Below are 16,767 nucleotides of genomic sequence, written 5' to 3'. Positions count from 1 at the left end.
CGCGCCGCGGGTCTCTCCCACAGCACACCCAGCTGCCAGGCCTGCAGAACCGCGTTGCATTTGACTTTGCCAACCTTTGCAAAAAGGCAGAACAGCTCCGTCCGGACCAGCCTGAGTGTGCGGGTTTACATTAAACTGCGGCTGTTTAGGATCTTTTTCCAGACATGGACTAGTAGAACATTTTCTTTCCTAACTGAGAGAAATAGACCACAAAATGCTGCGAAATGGATACAATTTTAAACCTAGAGACGCAGATTTGGAGAAGATCCTATTTTTATGCTTTCTCTCCATTGAATTCATCTGCCATTCCAAACAAGACATGCCTAGGCTGAATGAAGTCTCGAATAATCACATAATAGGAGAAGTCATTTATTGTGAATCAGGCTCATTCTCTGGTGATATAAATAGGCTGTGCTGTTCCACAGCCTTTTGTCAGTAGGGATTAATTAGCAATTGACCCTTGGCTGGGATTTCTGCACTACCTCCACATTTTTCATCTTATGGGGCTAAATGAGATCTTACCATTGCTTTGAGAAGCTTTGCTTCCTAAGCAGCAGTTTAATTTATCTCGAGGCTATAAATCAGAAGCTGAATTTATCACTAGGTTACGTATCAACAGTGAATAGTCAGGGTGGAATTGAGTTTATTATAAAGATGTTCTGTTAGAAGACACAGTACTACAGTGATTGAAACATGCTGCTCAGTTTTCCATTAATGCCCAATTCTGAATATGAACACGGAGAACCACACTTTACATACTTTACATTAAGATTTCTAATAAATAAGTTCAATAAATAGGGATTTTGCAGATTAAGAAGCTGTACGTGTCAAGAGAAGCTGCTTTACAATGTTGTCAAAAATAACTAGAGCTGTTCTGGTTTGTTACCAATCACTGGAAATTAGTAAGTAAAGTAGAAACATTTTACTCTTACTATGAAGACAGGAGGAACAAAGATCTGCCAAAATCACCCTTAGGATTACACAGAACTTAATTTTATACACTGAACTTACAATTTTGAGCATGCTTTCATACCATTGTTAGCACACAATATTTTCAAATACAGGTCTTAAAAATATGAGAACTGAGCGAGGCTGCCCATGTAAGATCTCATCTGCTCTGAGCACCAGCTCTTGTGTTACACAATAGTGCAGTTTGGCTGATTTTGGATGCCCTGTTCCACATTTGGAGAAGATACATACTAAAGAGCCAGATTTAGTCTGTAGTATATTGCAACACCTTGTTAATACAGCAATTTATTTGTCACAGTACAAAAAAATTAATTCTCCTCATTTATGTATATATATATAACATATATAATACATTTATATTATCCATTTTAATAATTATTTTCTTGGCAAACAACTCTTATGTCATCTCTACAGATTGCCAGGAACAGAAGCATCCTTGTACCAACGAAAACGCAAGTAACTCGAGCAACCGTAGCTCAGCTCCTTGGGAAGTACAGTCGTTTCCAGCACACGCGTCCCTCATCTCACCCGTCAGGAGCTCCCGAGGCCCTGAGGCCGTGGTCGGGCGCCGGCGCCGCAGCGGGTGCCACTGGGTCCCGCGGTTCCCGCTGGCAGCTCGCCGGCTCTCCACGGCGGGATGGGGCCGGCGGCTGCTCAGACCCACATCGCCCGGCGTCTGCGCACGGACTAGGCTGCTCCGGCCACGTGCAGCACAGGCGGACCCAAGGCTTCGTCAGCTCACCCAGAAACAACCTGCAGCTAAGGGGGTCCAGGGTTTTCACAACCAGCCACCGCAATCCGAAAGCGCAATCACGCACGCACTAGTCAGCCTGCCTTCTGAGAAACACCGGCACTCGGGGAGGACCGGATCATAAATGCTACCAAACTACCACATAATCATCAACACTAGAAGCAGATGAAGAAATAAAACTGTAAAGGTGAGATAACTGCATCATGACTTTGATTTAAATACTCGATTACAAGTGAGCAAAAGGTTAGGCATGTGCACTGAGCCTCAGAAGAGAAGATACTGCTCTTTCTTATTGTTATTCCCTATTTTTAAAGTGAGGCTGATTGAGAACATTTTTGAACATAGGAGACTAAGCCATTAAAACAGAAGCACTTAGATTGCTTTCTTCTTTTTGGGGATTTACTTCATTTTACTGTATCTGACTCAAGTCATAAAGAAATGAGAATATTGTAATGAGAAGGAAAGCTGAATTTTGACATGTTATTTTCCATTGAAATTCTTCCGCTGACTTTGTTAAGCTTTTCTATGATCAGAAAAGGAGGCTTTACCGAAAACGAATCTGAGAGACTGGTAGGTTTTCCTCACACTTGTAGCACTACAGCATCCTACCGTCTCAAAGCGGAAGATTTTGTCAAACCGTTCCCAAATCTTTTGCATTCGTTCACAAACTCGTATCTCCATTCTGTTTATACTCAGCTAAAATATTGAGAGTCATTTCCTCGCTTTTGGACTGCACGTTGTGCTCGCTTCTCCTGGACGATTTCCTGGTGGCCCTGGAAAGGCGCCTCCGAAAGGTGTCACCTGCCAGGAAGTAAAGGATGGGGTCGACGCAGCTGTTGAGGCTGGCCAGACCCCGCGTCACCTGGTATGTGGCGTAAACCTTGTCGTTGAAGGCACACATTTGCGGAGTCTGAAAATCCACCCTGGCTCTTAGATTTAAGGTCTTCATCACATGGAAGGGAAGGTAAGACACAGCAAAGACCGTCAACACAATAATAACCAGGTAAATGGACTTTCTCCTGAGAGGAGAATTATCCAAATCTTTGTAAATCAAAGCTTTCACAATTAGTCCATAGCAACCAAGAATCAGTATGAACGGGATGCAGAACATAAGCACTGTGGTGCACATGCTGTAGATGAAGTAACTTCTCAGGTAATCATCGGCTGTTGTATCGTAGCACGTTATGGTTTTATTTCTCCGTATCCCCGTTCCCGAGTAGAAGAGTATTGGAGAGATCACGGCCACCACAATGACCCAGACCAGGGTGCTGATGTACACTGCGTTCTTCTTCTTCAGCCTCCCCAGTGACTTCAGGGGGTGCACCACTCCCGTGTACCTGTGCACGCTTATGCAAGTGAGAAACAATATACTGCCGTACAGATTCACGTGGAAAATGAACCTCTGCAGCTTGCACATGATATCTCCGAAGATCCAGTCTGTTTTATTGAAGTAATAAAAGATGAGGGCAGGCAGAGTCAAGACATACAGGAAATCAGCCAGCGCCAAGTTGAACATGTAAACTGAGATGCCGCTCCAAGGCCTCATATGGAAGACAAACATCCAGATGGCCACGCTATTGCCCAGAAAACCAGTGATGAAGACTAGAATGTAGACGGTGGGCAGGTAATAGAATTGGAAGCCAGTTTTGGTCAGGGAACACTTGGTGGTGGTGTTTCCTGCAGACCAGCCACTGCTGGATAACAGGTTGGGTTCAGTTCCATTCAAAGCAGCAGAGAGGAGAACTTCAGTCATGATCCTTCCACCAGAGTCACATCGGTCTGCGGTGAAGCAACAAAGTCTCTACACGAACAGTAACGCATCTAAAAAAAGAGCAAAGCAAAGAAAGCCTAACTGGAAGGTAAAACCTGCCCTTCTTCAGAGGGTTTCCTAGCGAGTGTGCTCGGCTGAGCGGCTCCCACCGCCCAGGTAGGTCTGGCGTGGGGCGCGGACCGTTCCCCCGCACGTCGGGAGCCGGGGCCACCCGGCGGGTCCCTCTGCCCGCCCCGGCGCGACGGGGACCGGGCAGGGCAGGCGGGGCGGGGGCGAGAGCGACAGCGGGGAGCGGGGAAAGAGAAAGGGCGAGCGCCGCGGAGGGGCAGCGGGAGCGGGGCCGGCCGGGGGCAGCCGCTCTGCCCGCGCTCCTCGGGCGAGCGCCACCGCCCCGGCCGCCTCCGCGGCTGCCGGCCCCGTCCCACGCTCCGCCCGTTTCCCCCCGGGTCACCTCAGCCTCCCCGGCCCCGCTCCCCTCAGTCCGCCCGGCTCCCCGTAGTCACCTGAGCCCGCCCGACCCCGCACCCCGTGTCGCTCCGGCCGCCGCCTTCCCCAGCCCGGCTCGGCGGAGCGCCGGGGCCGCCCGTACCTGCCTCCCGCGGAGCCTTCCCCAGCCCGCGCTCGCCTCTCCTCGCCGCCGGCAGCGTCCGACCGGCGGGGAGCGGCGTCCCGCCCGCAGCTGCCCCGGCCGAGCCGGCTCCCATCGCCGGGCAGGGCAGCCGGGGGCAGTGGCTCTACGGCGCCTCGGGGCGCCGCTGCATGGCGGCTCGGCCGCCGCGGGGAGAGCGGCCGCAGCCCCTCTGCTGCGGGAGGCAGCGCCGGCCCCGGGCGGACTGCGGGCAGGCGGGCGGGACGAGGCGCCGACTCGGCCCAGGGGCGCGCCGCCCGCCCCCCGCACCGCCCTCGCAGGCGGGCGGTGCCGCCACTCCCGCCCGCGGCACATGGCGGCGGGGCCGGGCCGGGGGCTGCGGGGAGAGTTGCGGGGCCGGGGCCGCTCGTCCGGAGCACAATGGGACCCCCCGCCGGCACACGTCACGCTCGGCATCCCACCCAGGTCACCCGGTCCACCCGAAACGGGAGCTCAGAGGGTGTGCACATGGGCAACCCGGGGCTGCGGGGCGGGAGCGCGGCACACGGGCGGGCACACACGGGTGGGCACATGCGGCGAGGCCAGCGCCCGCGGGCGCGCCCGTCTGGTGGTGTCGCTCCGCTCCGGGGCACGCGGGAGCCAGCGCTGGCCGGGACACGGGAGGGTAGGGTTCCCCCGCGTGATGGAGGAGGGGGACACGGTGCCTGGGCTGAGCACCAGTGTGCGGCGGGGCGCGGGCAGCAGGACTCGGGCACTGGGGCGCGGGCAGCGGGGCGCAGGCCGTGGGGTGCCAGGTGTGCTCCTCCTGAGCTGCTGCGAGCGGCTGAACAACACTCTCCTGATTTTGCTTTCACTCAACCCTTTGAAATCTGCTCTGCAACCCAGTTTAAGCTCCACGAACATGTTAATTGCTGTAAATGGAACAGCTGAGCAGAAATATGCTCTACTGACCTCTAATTAAGCGCTATACATTTGGCACTTGAGTCAGAATGCGATTATTATTTATTGTCTTAGCAAAACACAATCTGCTGGTTTCAGCCATTTCTTCCTCGTTCACATTTTAGTTAGGATGTGTAGTGAGTGACACATGAGCTAGTCATATCTGCTCTCAGCTAAAAGCTGTGTTCCAGACAGAGGATTATTAGTGCTTCATGAATATGTATTCATTTTTCAAACTTTTGAGTCTGTCTAAATTATAAAACTACTTTGTTGGGAAAGCTTAATTGGGAAATCAGCTGCATATTGTACCCCTGTAGGAATATGCAAGTGGATGCAGATGGAGTTGCCAGCCTGGCATCTCTTTTGGGGCAAGTTACAGAGCCTACAACTTTGAAGCCACAGCTTAAATTTTGTCAACGTCAGACCTTTTCTCCTTGTGTATTAGCTTGTTTTTCTTTGTGTACTTGTCCACTACCTGCAAATTTACTACTTTGAAGATTCTTTTAACTCAAATTGCATGTGAAGAGAAAGGAAAGCGAAATTTGAGAAAAGAACACCTGTAAAATCTGTGCTGAATAGCAAGCCCAGTTGAAAAACTGTCCAGTGGTGCCCTCTAGGATTTTGAAGTGCTAGAAAAAATGAATCCTTAGCCGCTCCGTTCCCACAAGAGAAAACATCCAACCCACAAGCCAGACCTGTGGTGGATACAGTATGATAATATCAAGCCCACCATACTGGTTTATGAAAAAGCCATCTTGCTTGCCAGAGAATCAGCTGGATGGCCCAAAAGCAGAGTTCATTTTAATACAGGACTTGGATTATTGTGTAAAAAAAATAATTAAAAAAACCCGTGATGCTATTAGCATTTGAGAAGACTTTAGTGTATCTTTCCCTTTATAATTGTTATTTCATGAGTGATTTTCTCAGTCCCATTGCTAACACGTAGCTTCTCTTGGCAGCGTCCCTCTCTTGGGCAAATCTTGAGTCATACCGAAGCAGCGTTAGATAGCATCAGTAAATATGCACCATGAACTACCGCCTGTTTTCCTCGGTTACCTAAGCAGTGCCATAAATCCAAACGGTGGAGACAAAAGGTTGGAGCAGTAATTCCAGGAGCCTGGGGCAGGAGACATTGCTCAGGCTCCATGTGCAGGCAGTGGGGCAGGCAGAGGGTCCAGTGCAGGGACAGCTTTGGAATGGGGCTGCGGTTCAGCCGTCCGGGACACAGAGAAGCACGAGATCCCCATCGCAAGTGCAGGCAGGAGCCGGCAGCTGCCTGCACCAGGTTTGCCCAGCAGCCGTGCAGCGTTCGCACGCAGCGCAGGCTCCGTGCTGATGTGACGCTGGCAGGGACAGGGATCCAGCAGGACCCAGTGTGACACCGTGGCTGCACGGGGTGGTGACACCTCACCTGGGGTCACGTTTTTGTGGGACCAATGTGCATACTCAAGCTTGAGTAGAAATGTACCATCATCCCAAGGCAGAATTGGTATCTGCACCACTCCCTGCTTGCCATCCTGCAGCTGCAGCACTGTTGATCTCTTACTGAAGTTTCCAAGCTCAGATTTATAACCTGGTCTCAGAGGCTTCAATTTATTTAGTCTTCTGTGCCAGGGCAGGATTTTCCAAGATACCTGACTCATCCCTGTAACATTTTTCTGAGTCTCCTCTGATTTTTCAGTGGCTTTTGGGGAGGGTGGGCACCCACAGCAGACAGCGCGGTGACAGTGTTGCTGCCATTGATAGGAGCACCGAGCTGCCACCTGCCCCAGCAGTTTCCAATGGGAACATCGCACTCGCACATCATCTCCTGGCTCCTCCTGGGGATGAACCTCCACTGCCAAGTGCTGCCAACAGCAGCATCATTCCAGAACCACACGCACCTTTCCTCACAAGAGCGGAAAATAGTGTTTCCTTTTTTATGCCCATTTTCTAAAACACTGGTATTCTTGCCTCCTTTTTCCTCCTGCCTCACACACCTAGTTTTGTCCAGGTGTCCCTTTTCCTTTTTTATACCCCAATTACTGTGACTGCAGTGCTTTGTCTGCTAGAGGTCCAAACACGTATATTGGTAAAGAACGAGGCATATTTTTTAGCAGCCGCACTGTTGCATGCCTTCATACACAGCCGGCACATTAGTGTCTTTCTGCTTGTATCACTGATCTCTTCTTATTTTGGACCACAACCATAAAGCATGTTGCATTAGCACCTTTTCTTCCCTAGCTCTAGCATATGCCTTGTAGCTGAATAGGTTTCTGCCTGGTAAAGCTGAAACTGAATCTGTTCCAGCTTTGCCTCTTAATGCACTTTCTGCAAAATCTGGGATTTTATACCACTGATTTCCATTAAACTGAATGTTTTGTTCTGTTAACAGCTGATTTAACTCAAATGGATGATATATCCCTAACGAGAAAAGAAAGCATGCTCGAGAGCAAATGGAAATTCCCAGTCAGTCCAATTAGTGCTGAACTATCGCAGTGTGTGGGTGCGCAAAGGGAACGGGCTGGACAGACATCCAGCTGTTCCTACCTGTTGGCTGTAGGTACGAGAAGACTTAGATGCAGGCTTCAGTATTTCAAAGTGTGCTGATACGAACAATGGGAAGACGGAGAGGCTGGTAGACAGGACCCCCATAAACAATCATTGCAATGCCGGCTCATAGGGAGGGAAAATATATGTATACATATATACACACACACACGTATATAAGGCCCTTTGTGTCTTGCTCGGGAGTGCTGCTCTAAGGTGTGTGGGAGCTTCCCTTGACTCCCCGCTGCAGGACATCATGTCTCCTGCAAAACTGTCTGTTCCACATTTCACCTGAATTGGCTTGTGACCTTCCTGTTGGCTTCTGAGCTTCCTTCCCCTCTTCATCAGGAAACTCCTTAGGCCAAAGGATGCTCCATCACACTCTGTTTTCTTTCTCCAGTCTCTGCAGTTTCGCAACTTCCTTTTTCATTTGCCACGGAAGATGGTATCTCTTCCCAACACCCCTTATATGGTGTGCAGCCTTGCCATGGTAAGCCTGAAATATGGATTTGTTTTACAGTACTTCTGCCTGCAGTATTTAAAAGACTGCACCTTCGAAGCCATAAGAGGTGTCTCAGCTGGACTTCAACAGCACCTGCATGCAGGTGAGAACTGAGGAAATTCTGGTTTAAAGGATTCAAGCAAACATCTGTGCAAAAAAAGCAAAGCCTGTCCTTGTCCACCTAAAAATACTTACAAATACATAGTAGACAGACCGTTAGCAATGGCTATTTACCCCGGTTTTGTTTCCTTCCAGCCTTAGCTTCACATGCTTGACATGTGAATTCAGCTATGTGGGAAATTTGGGGGTGAGCAGCCAGGTATGTAGAAAGTTGCTTTTGTGCAATAAGCAATTTCTGTCACTGTCCTGCAAGAAGTTGTGGCCCTTAGCAACTGAGGCGAAGGCTGAACACTGGCAAGGAAAGGATGCGCAAGGCAAAAAATGTCTGTAGTGATAAAGAAAACCAGCAAGACATAAAATCTCCCACAAGAGATGCCTGGTATTGCCTTTTCCCCCTTAGGATGGGCTGACGGGGTGAGTTTCTGGTCTGTGGTCCTGCATCGGAAGGGCGAGGGGACAGCAGCAGGGACCCTGCCGTGTGGCACAGCGCCGCAGCCAGCCCGCACAGCGCGGGACACGCGCCCCGCTGCGGGACACAAACCTGGGAAAGGGCCGTCCGAGAGCTGATAAGAACGATGAGACGTGTCTGTGGCAGCTCCGACATGCAGTGCTGTGTGAGAGCAAGTCTGGGCCGAGCTGCCAGGCTGCTCAGGATTGCTGCCAGCAGAACCCTGCCCGGCGCTCTGCGGTGCTGCTGCCGCACCGCCCCGCTCCACCACCGCCCGCCCGCCGCTGCTGTCCTGCAGAGCCGCTCCTGGCCGTACTGCGGGTCTTGGAGATCATCAACCTGCTGTTTAGGAGGCAGCAAAGTCCTGCTGCGTGACATGCTGGAGACACCCGCTGCTGCTGCTTGGGCACCCGGAGCCGCTCTCCCAACAGGCGCGAGCGCCTGTGCGCGCTGGTAATGTCTGAGCTGACATTTTGCTGTCTTGAAAACAAAAGCTGTTCGTGGGCTAATTAAATAGATCTGCACGCAGCAGAACATGAGCCCCAAGGAGCGACAGAGTCCCAACAGGGTGTGAACTTTGGGAGACAGGATGACACAGCATTGTGCATGCAAAAGATTATAATTTTAGAATCAAGAGTGGGTAATGTGGTGAATAGATAGCACAAGAACTCAGAGCACTTGGTCCATAAGGCCCTGGTATATGTCCGATATGACTCTCATGTGCTCCCACAGAGATGAATACTGTCTTTCCTTCTCCTCCTTTGCCTTTATTAATATTATAAACCAACAAAAATAACACAACTGTTTCAGAATGCCTTCTGTATTTCAGAATATGCAAATGGTTTCTGATCAGCGCTGCTGCTATGATGCCCCTGTGATTCCAGCACAGCGAGAGAGCTAATGGAGGTGACTTATTAATCCTAGTAGAGCAACTATACTTCCAGAGTCTAAAGATAACCCAGAATACTGGAAAACTTGTTCTAATTACAGCAGGGAGCATCTTGCCTACTTCCTATGTTGCCATTTTAAATTGAAATTACTATTCTCGGTAGAAAATATCTTTTGTTCAGCTACCAGCCAGGAAAGACAATTCTACTGAGAAGGTTTAATAGTGCACTAATACTCATATTACACAGTTTCCTCAAATGGCCAAGAAGACAAACAGGCAGGAAACACTGAAGGTCGTGTACCAAGGGAGAAAAAATGGAGTATTTCAATTAAGTGTGTGGTACGTGCTGCATGGAGGGAGATGCAGACCGAGCTCCCTCGAGGGTGCTGTACCCACAGCATCCCACAGCGCGTCTCGGTGGGCAGGGGCAGACGTTCCTGTTTGCAGGGTCGTGTCTCCATGTGGCCGCCCTGCTGGCAGGGAAGCCTGGGGGGCTGGGGGCCTCGCAGGTGCCTGGTGCCTCTTTCCAGCCCTGCTGGCCTCCTCCTGCACCCCAGTCCCCTGTTGCTGGTGCAGCACAGCTGGATTTCCCTGCATGGTCGAGCACATGACAGCAGCACCATGTCTCACCCTAATCCCGTTTCAACACCCAACTCTGATTTTTCACTGAAGCTTGCACGTAGATGTCCAGTTGTGTGCATGTGGGTGATGGTTTGGCTGTGGTCTTTTTCAGGCCTCTCTGTCTTTTTCTCTGTTACGTGGAGCAAAGGCAGGAGCAGGAAGGCAGCTGGGTGTTCCCAGCCCAGCGGGGTCGGCAAGGATACGGCAGTGGATGGAGCAGAGGGACCCTGTGCTTGGGGAGCTGCACAGCCCCGCTCGTACACAGGTTTGGGGTGCTTTCAAGAGCCTTGTTACCTCTGCACTCCGTGTTAGCGATCCCAGTGATGATCTTGTCCGAGGTGATGGAAATGGGTGTGAGAGCCATGTTCCCTGAGACCAGCTTCTCACAAGTCCTGCGGGTGCCCTCGCTCCTTGCCTCCGGGCGCCTTTCGGCTCTGTCTTCCCTCCTGCAGGTACGTGCAAAGTGGGGGAAATTACTGGAAAGCCCAAGCTCAGCAGGTGCCAAGAGCGCAGCCCCAGCCCAGCAGACACAGCCCGGGCAGTGTCCAGTTCTGGAACACAGAAACTCACATAGTATTTAGTAAATACCTGCAATTGCATCACCAGCAAACTGTATCAATAAACATCATCTGCTTGCGTTCAGCAAGCATTAGAAAATACGGTAAGATTGGAAAATGTGGCAAGATTGAACCGTCAAATCTACATTTTGATACTTCTTTATAAACATATATAAATGTAGGCAACATTTTTTCTTGACATTTTATTATAGTATTTGATCAGGTCAGCTATTTGGTTAAAACAAATTTTGTCAACACTAAAGATATAGGACAGCTACAATTAGACAGTATTTTTCAGGTGCTGTGTATTGAACACCAGAAAGAAGATGTTAAAACTGATCTGGAATGGTTTTTTAAAAGCCAAGACGAAGAAATCAGAGAACAGTAATGTAACAAGAGGTGAGAGTCTGGCATATTGCCTTTCTCTCAATGGAAGGCAGCAACAAGCACAATTTAAAATTTGTGGAGGTAACCTCTGGTGGCTGTTGGTAAAAACCACTTACTGGTGCACTTCTGAGCTTTTCTCCTTTGCTTTGCTTTATTCTGCACCCACGTTTCCTTTCCCGATCAGTTCTACAGGAGCTGAACTCCAGCCCAGGCTGCTGCTCCGGGAGCCGCAGCTCCTGCCTGGCTCTGCATGGAACCGATGCCCCTGGGTTCACTGGAAGGTACAGAACTTGTGAATTCTGACAGATGTTTTTTCCCACATGGATAAAAACCAATATCTGTGTGCCCTTTTGCTTTGCTGTACAGCAGCAGCTACATGCTTCTGCACGCAAACATGGAAATACTGCATATCTAACCCTAGGACTGCATTTCAAAGGCCATTGCTGTAACTCAGTGTTATTCACCGGGTCCTGCTGATGGCACAGGCTCGGTTTACCAGTGAGTGGTCCGTGTTACAGTCTGGCTAAGTTTTATCAGTTCTGGAATTCAAGGGTCCAAAGGTACCAGTAACGACCAGTGAACGGTTTTTCTAATGGCCCGTAAGGATCTACCTTGGCCCTGGTTTTACCAGAACAAGCAAGGTGCAGCCCTTGTCCACGTCTGGCTGTTGGTAACAAAACCCCAGTGGCCTTGGGGAGCGGTGCTGCCCCCTGCCCTGCCTGTCCCTGCCTCCCGTCACTTCGCCGTTTTGCAAACCGCTCTCCTGAAGGGCTGAATTTGGGGAATGAAGGGCCTCAAAAATACCAGTAACTGAAACAGAAACTAAATTGTTCAGTTTAGTGCCGCCACACAATGAATCCTGGATTTTCAGTGGTCCTGATGCCAGCACTCTATTCTGTTTTATTTTGGGAATATCTGATAACATGGTTATTACAAGGAGGTGATAGGGGTTCCAAATAAGTATCAGAAGCCTCTTTTTTTGGACTCTCTTCTGAGGGGTTTGCAGCTGATTTGGGCTGGAGCTCCCTGAGCAACCTCTGCAGCCAGAGGTTCATTGTTCCTCCAGCCCGTGTTCCCGTTCTCAGTGTCCCGCAGCTCTCCCTGTCCCAGCTCTGCCCCGTTGCTCCCGCGCTGCTGCGTGGGTCGCGGTCCCTGCTGCCCGCGGTGCTCCCAGCTGCTCCCTGCCCGGCCCTGGGCTCACACCCAGCGCCTTGAGCGTCTCCAGGCACTGCGGCACCCGCGGCTCCTCTGTAACTCCCTGCAACTCCAACATGCATCTGACAATTAAGGTAGAATTGGACAGCTCCCATTGAGAATTAGGAAGGAAGTGATGCTGAGGAATAAACAAAGAGATACATCAGTACCTGAAATAAAAAAGCTTAATCAAAACCTAATCATGTAGTACAAAGAAATACCAGCTCAGCTCTTACTGGAAACAAATACCCTGGTGATCATTACTGAGGCCATTTCTAATTTAATGTGCAGTTGCTGAAGCAACAGCTTCAGTTTAAGCTGCAGCAGCTGAAGCGCTGAGTGCTGCTCGGAAGCGGCACTGCTGCAGGGACCTTCCTCTCCCCACATCCCTTATTGAAATTCCAAATACAAACAGACTCCCCTGGTTTGTATCCGAGTGTTATAAAACAAATCTGGTAGGGTAGGCATGATGACTGAAGAAAAAACATAAAAGCATCACTATAAATCTGTCCTGTGATGCTGTAAAGCCGAGGGAGCCCACAGCTCAGGCGAGCCGTGTACATGGCCAGGGGCCAGATGCTCTGGGGGAGCCGGCCACGGCGCAGGGTGATGGGAAGTCCTGGCCGAAACCGACAAGTTTCCACTTGCCCTCAGGAAACCGAGTCCTGGTTCCAGAGCAGCTGTTAGCAGCTGCATCGGTCCCTGCAGCGTGATGGGACAGAACCCCTGATGTTCAGTGGAACACACCAGGATCGGGTCTCTCATACATCTGATTTATCTGAGCTTCCATACCTTATATATCTGATTTTATCTCCTGTTTCATGCCAAACCGGTCACTTTTCTGCTGTGGGCACATCTTTCCCTCCCTGCTTGCCCCGCACCAGTGCTATCCCTCCCCTTAATTACTGGTTATTGAGCTTTTAGGGGATTAACTTTTGGCTTTGAAAACTGGAGCCTCAGGAGCTTACTTCAGGAGTCTAATCTAAAAATGTACTGGGAAGAAAAGTAGTCACTGACATATATCATCTTTTTCATAATCTCTAGTTATTTATCTAAAATAACCCACTGTTAAGGAAAAAATACCTCCGTTAATGTCCAAACATAACTATGTTTGTTGCTGTACAAACCTTTTAAAGCTATTAATGATTGATTTTAATGCCTTGTGTTTAATGGAGGGGCAAGATCAGCACTGACTTAAAACCATAATGAACTTGTGTGTAGAAAAGCAAAAAGTCCCCTGTGAGTTTCTATTTGTCACTCTAATATAAGTAAAATCAAGAGCAAAAATGAGGAAGGTAGAAAAGCTGTACTCCCAGAACTGCAGAGATCTCTCAGATACGGATCGATACAAAAACATATTGCTATTTAATCCGGGGTTTCTGAAGAGAAATGTGTCCTCCGTGCGCAGGACCAGCACCACCATGCAGAGGTTGCTGGGGAGTGCTGGTGTTGCAGCTGTGGTGGATCCCATGCAGCGGATCCCATGGAATCAACTGGCACCTGTCAAAAACTGGTTCTTAAAGGTTCCTTTAAGAGTTCCTTCAAGATCCTTTTTGTAAAGCACTGAGATAGCCGGTGTGCCGTTCAGCCGAACCGCCTGAACCCGTTCCTGGGGTTGCACCAACACAGGATTTGCCGCTGAGCGTGTAACAGCAAAAAGATAAATCACGCTGCTGCGGAGCCCCGACCCGAGTGTCTGGAGCCACCTCTGCAGCCTCCTGGAGCCGTTCAGCTCATTCTTCAAATAATTAAACATAACTCTTTTTTAAGACCTACCTTGTTAAATGGTTTTCAGTTGTTCTTACAGTGTCTCTGGGATTTTTTCCATGTTGATAGTTATTTTACTGCAATCTACCTTTATTTTTCTCCTTTCTGTGCCCCTGACCTTTAAGAAAAGCCGTAACCACACATAGCAGTAAATGGTAAAAATCCCGATTTGACACAGTTGTAAACGTTCAGGAAAGGGAAGGAGGTCTGTCCCCACGGCTCTGCACGGATTTGCAGGAAGCAAGGGAGATGTGACTGTGGGCAGTAAACACAGAGTGCCCTTTTATGTGTGATCCTATTGCTACTGTACAAGCACAGAGAGCACGATTTGCTGAATTCCCAGTGTCTGGAAGAGCAAACCCCAGTGAGAGATGTCCTGTGATCATTCCCTTCCTCTGAGCCAGCTGGGTGTTGCTACTGCCCGGTTTTCCCCTTATCTCTACACGAGGAGAGACAAGGGGAGCAAGAGGGAAAACATTCCTTCAGCCTGAGTCACTGCAGAAGAAAAAGCTACAGCAGGAGGCGGAGGGACTAAACCAGCCATGTTTGTAAGTAGATTTCTGTAGTCCTGGTGCAAAGACTCGGAGCCAAGTAGTGACTTGTCCCACAAAAGCTGCCGCCCTGCCCGAGCCACGTCCAGGCACGGCCCTGCGCAGCCGCGACCCTGCACCTGGCCTTTCCCCGGCGCTGCTGCCTCCTGCCTGACAGCCCCGCTGCCAAATACGGACGGAGATTCTTCTCCCCCTCTGCTGGCTGGAAAACTGATGGGACGGGTTGTACAGGAATTAAGCTCTAACTCGGCAAAAAAACTGGGCACGGGCAGGAGGAACAGGGACCAACACTGCCTCTGCAGCAGCAACCCGGGGAACAGCTTCCTAAAGAACCCTGAAGCTGTAAATTCACTGCTGTGAGCCGCGGCAGCCTGCCTGTGGGGATGGCCGAGCCCCTGTCCCTGCCTGCACCCTGCCCGCACCCTGCCCGCATCTCCCTGGGGTTCAGCGTCACCGCCCTGACCCGTCCCAGCGCAGGGCGCAGCTCTGGCCAGTGGGATCTGTTTGGGTGTAGAAGGAATGCAAAGCCTGTGCCTTCTTTCTCCAGCATATTAAAAACTGCACCTGGAGACCCATGGGGCTTGTGTTTGCTGGTGGCAGGATCCCCCTGCACCCCTCTGGGCATGACCCCAGAGCAGAGCTCCATTCCCAGCCTGTCTCTGTCCCTGGCCCACCCACGCTGTGTGATGCAGCATCTGTGCACCCAGTTCAGAGCAAAGCCCCCCCCTGTGCCCCCCAGCCCTTTTGCAGGGACGGGGTGTGCTGAGCATCCCAGGGATGCTGGCAGGTCCCCCAGCCCCATCCCCAGTACCACAGCCGCCCCGTGTCCCTGCTCACCGGGGCGCCCATGGGTGCCAGCGCTGGCCAAGGGGAGAGCAGAGCCGCAGACAAGATGGTTTGTGGCTCCATCTGGTTTTGGCAGACAAGTTAAATAGATGCTAAGTGATGAGGAGCTCTCGAGGAAAGGAGAGCTGGACTTTCATCTCCTGCTGTGTTCGTGCCTTGCCCAGCAGGAAGGCACCTTCAACGCTGTCTTAATGGCAATAAAAACCTCCCTGGTGCTGGTGCTAATGAGACTACATCCGTTTGGCACAGGCAGCACCTCAGGAACCCTGCCAAACCCCCCCGGTCCCGGCTGCAGCAGAGCAAACAGCAGCCAGGGCGAAGGTTCAGTACTTCTAAGACGTAATGAGAGAAGAGGGATCATCCTGCCAAGCTCACTGGCCAAGTAATGAGATTTAATCTCTGAAGTCACAATTTTGTCATTAAGTGAGCAGGTGTCCAGCAGCCGCTGCAGAGCCGGGGTGGTTTGTGGGTCCTGCAGCACCCTCAGTCCCGACCCCCTTTGCCCAGTGGTTGCCATGGTCTCACTGGGGTACGGCAAGGGGCGGTCACACACAAACGCCCGGGGTGACGGGACTCCCCTGCAGACACATCTGCAGCCGAAGGCCACATGAGGAACTTCCCAAGCACTTTGCAGGAGAACGTTCAACTGCTGAGTGTCCCTCATACAGCCCCATCAGCCCCGAGCAGCTCACTCCCCCGGCTCACTGGGCAGAAGTCAGTCATTGCTTACAGGGTGCAGCCTGATAACTCTCAGTGTGCTCCCCAAAATACTGCCCTGCTGTAGCCACTGCACCCCGGGAGACAGCGGGAGGACGAGGGGGGACAAACCCATCCTTTCGTGGATGCTGCAAAGGCAAGAAGCCGCATTGTTGCTGGGGGAGCTGCTTCCCGTCTGAGTTATCTGGGTCAGTTATTTTAAGGCCCCAACATTTTCCCCTCCCTGCATGAAGGTAAGGCTCGGCAGGGCTGTGGACAGCTTGTGTCACCCCTCACACCACTGTCCCACAGCCTGGGGATGCAGGGGCAGAGGTACCAACCCTGGGGATGCAGGAACGGAGGTACCAACCCTGGGGATGCCAGAGCAGAGGTACCAGCCCCCATCCCTGCTCCCTTCACTCCCTGCTGTGGTGCAGAAACACCGTCTGCAGCCCCAGCCGAAGGGGTTCATGTGTCAGTGACACAAATACCAAATGACCCAATTTTGAAAACAGGAGTTTCTCTTTCATGAGAAAATAGTGTGTCTGGTAAACATTGATAAGGGGAGAGAAAGGAAAAAGGCCAAATACGGAGACTTCCTTCTCATCTCCCAGGAAACGCATAGAAACCATAAAACCTGC

The 16,767-nt window shown here is 50.9% G+C and overlaps 1 protein-coding gene and 2 long non-coding RNA genes across 4 annotated transcripts; 1 reads left to right on the top strand and 2 right to left on the bottom strand.

The window, feature by feature from the left end:
- Nucleotides 1-626: 626 nt before the first annotated feature.
- On the bottom strand, nucleotides 627-3,473 carry P2RY1 (purinergic receptor P2Y1). Its single transcript, XM_005507170.3, has one exon. The coding sequence runs from the start codon at nucleotides 3,471-3,473 to the stop codon at nucleotides 2,382-2,384; it is 1,092 nt and encodes a 363-aa protein (XP_005507227.2). The 3' UTR covers nucleotides 627-2,381.
- A 33-nt stretch (nucleotides 3,474-3,506) lies between these two features.
- LOC135580219 (uncharacterized) lies at nucleotides 3,507-9,419 on the top strand. 2 transcript variants are annotated; one of them, XR_010474552.1, is made up of 2 exons: nucleotides 3,507-3,647; nucleotides 8,069-9,419. It is a non-coding gene; the product is annotated as an uncharacterized LOC135580219 (long non-coding RNA). The 2 variants fall into 2 exon arrangements; XR_010474553.1 differs by lacking the exon at nucleotides 3,507-3,647 and adding an exon at nucleotides 4,441-4,579.
- LOC110362373 (uncharacterized) lies at nucleotides 9,365-16,006 on the bottom strand. Its single transcript, XR_002419702.2, has 2 exons — nucleotides 15,422-16,006; nucleotides 9,365-10,574 (listed from the first exon to the last, which is right to left on the bottom strand). It is a non-coding gene; the product is annotated as an uncharacterized LOC110362373 (long non-coding RNA).
- Between the last annotated feature and the right edge of the window lie 761 nt (nucleotides 16,007-16,767).

Source organism: Columba livia, chromosome 9, assembly GCF_036013475.1.
Source record: "Columba livia isolate bColLiv1 breed racing homer chromosome 9, bColLiv1.pat.W.v2, whole genome shotgun sequence".
In the NCBI taxonomy this organism is placed as follows: domain Eukaryota; kingdom Metazoa; phylum Chordata; class Aves; order Columbiformes; family Columbidae; genus Columba; species Columba livia.
This window is presented reverse-complemented; position numbering and strand designations above follow the sequence as displayed.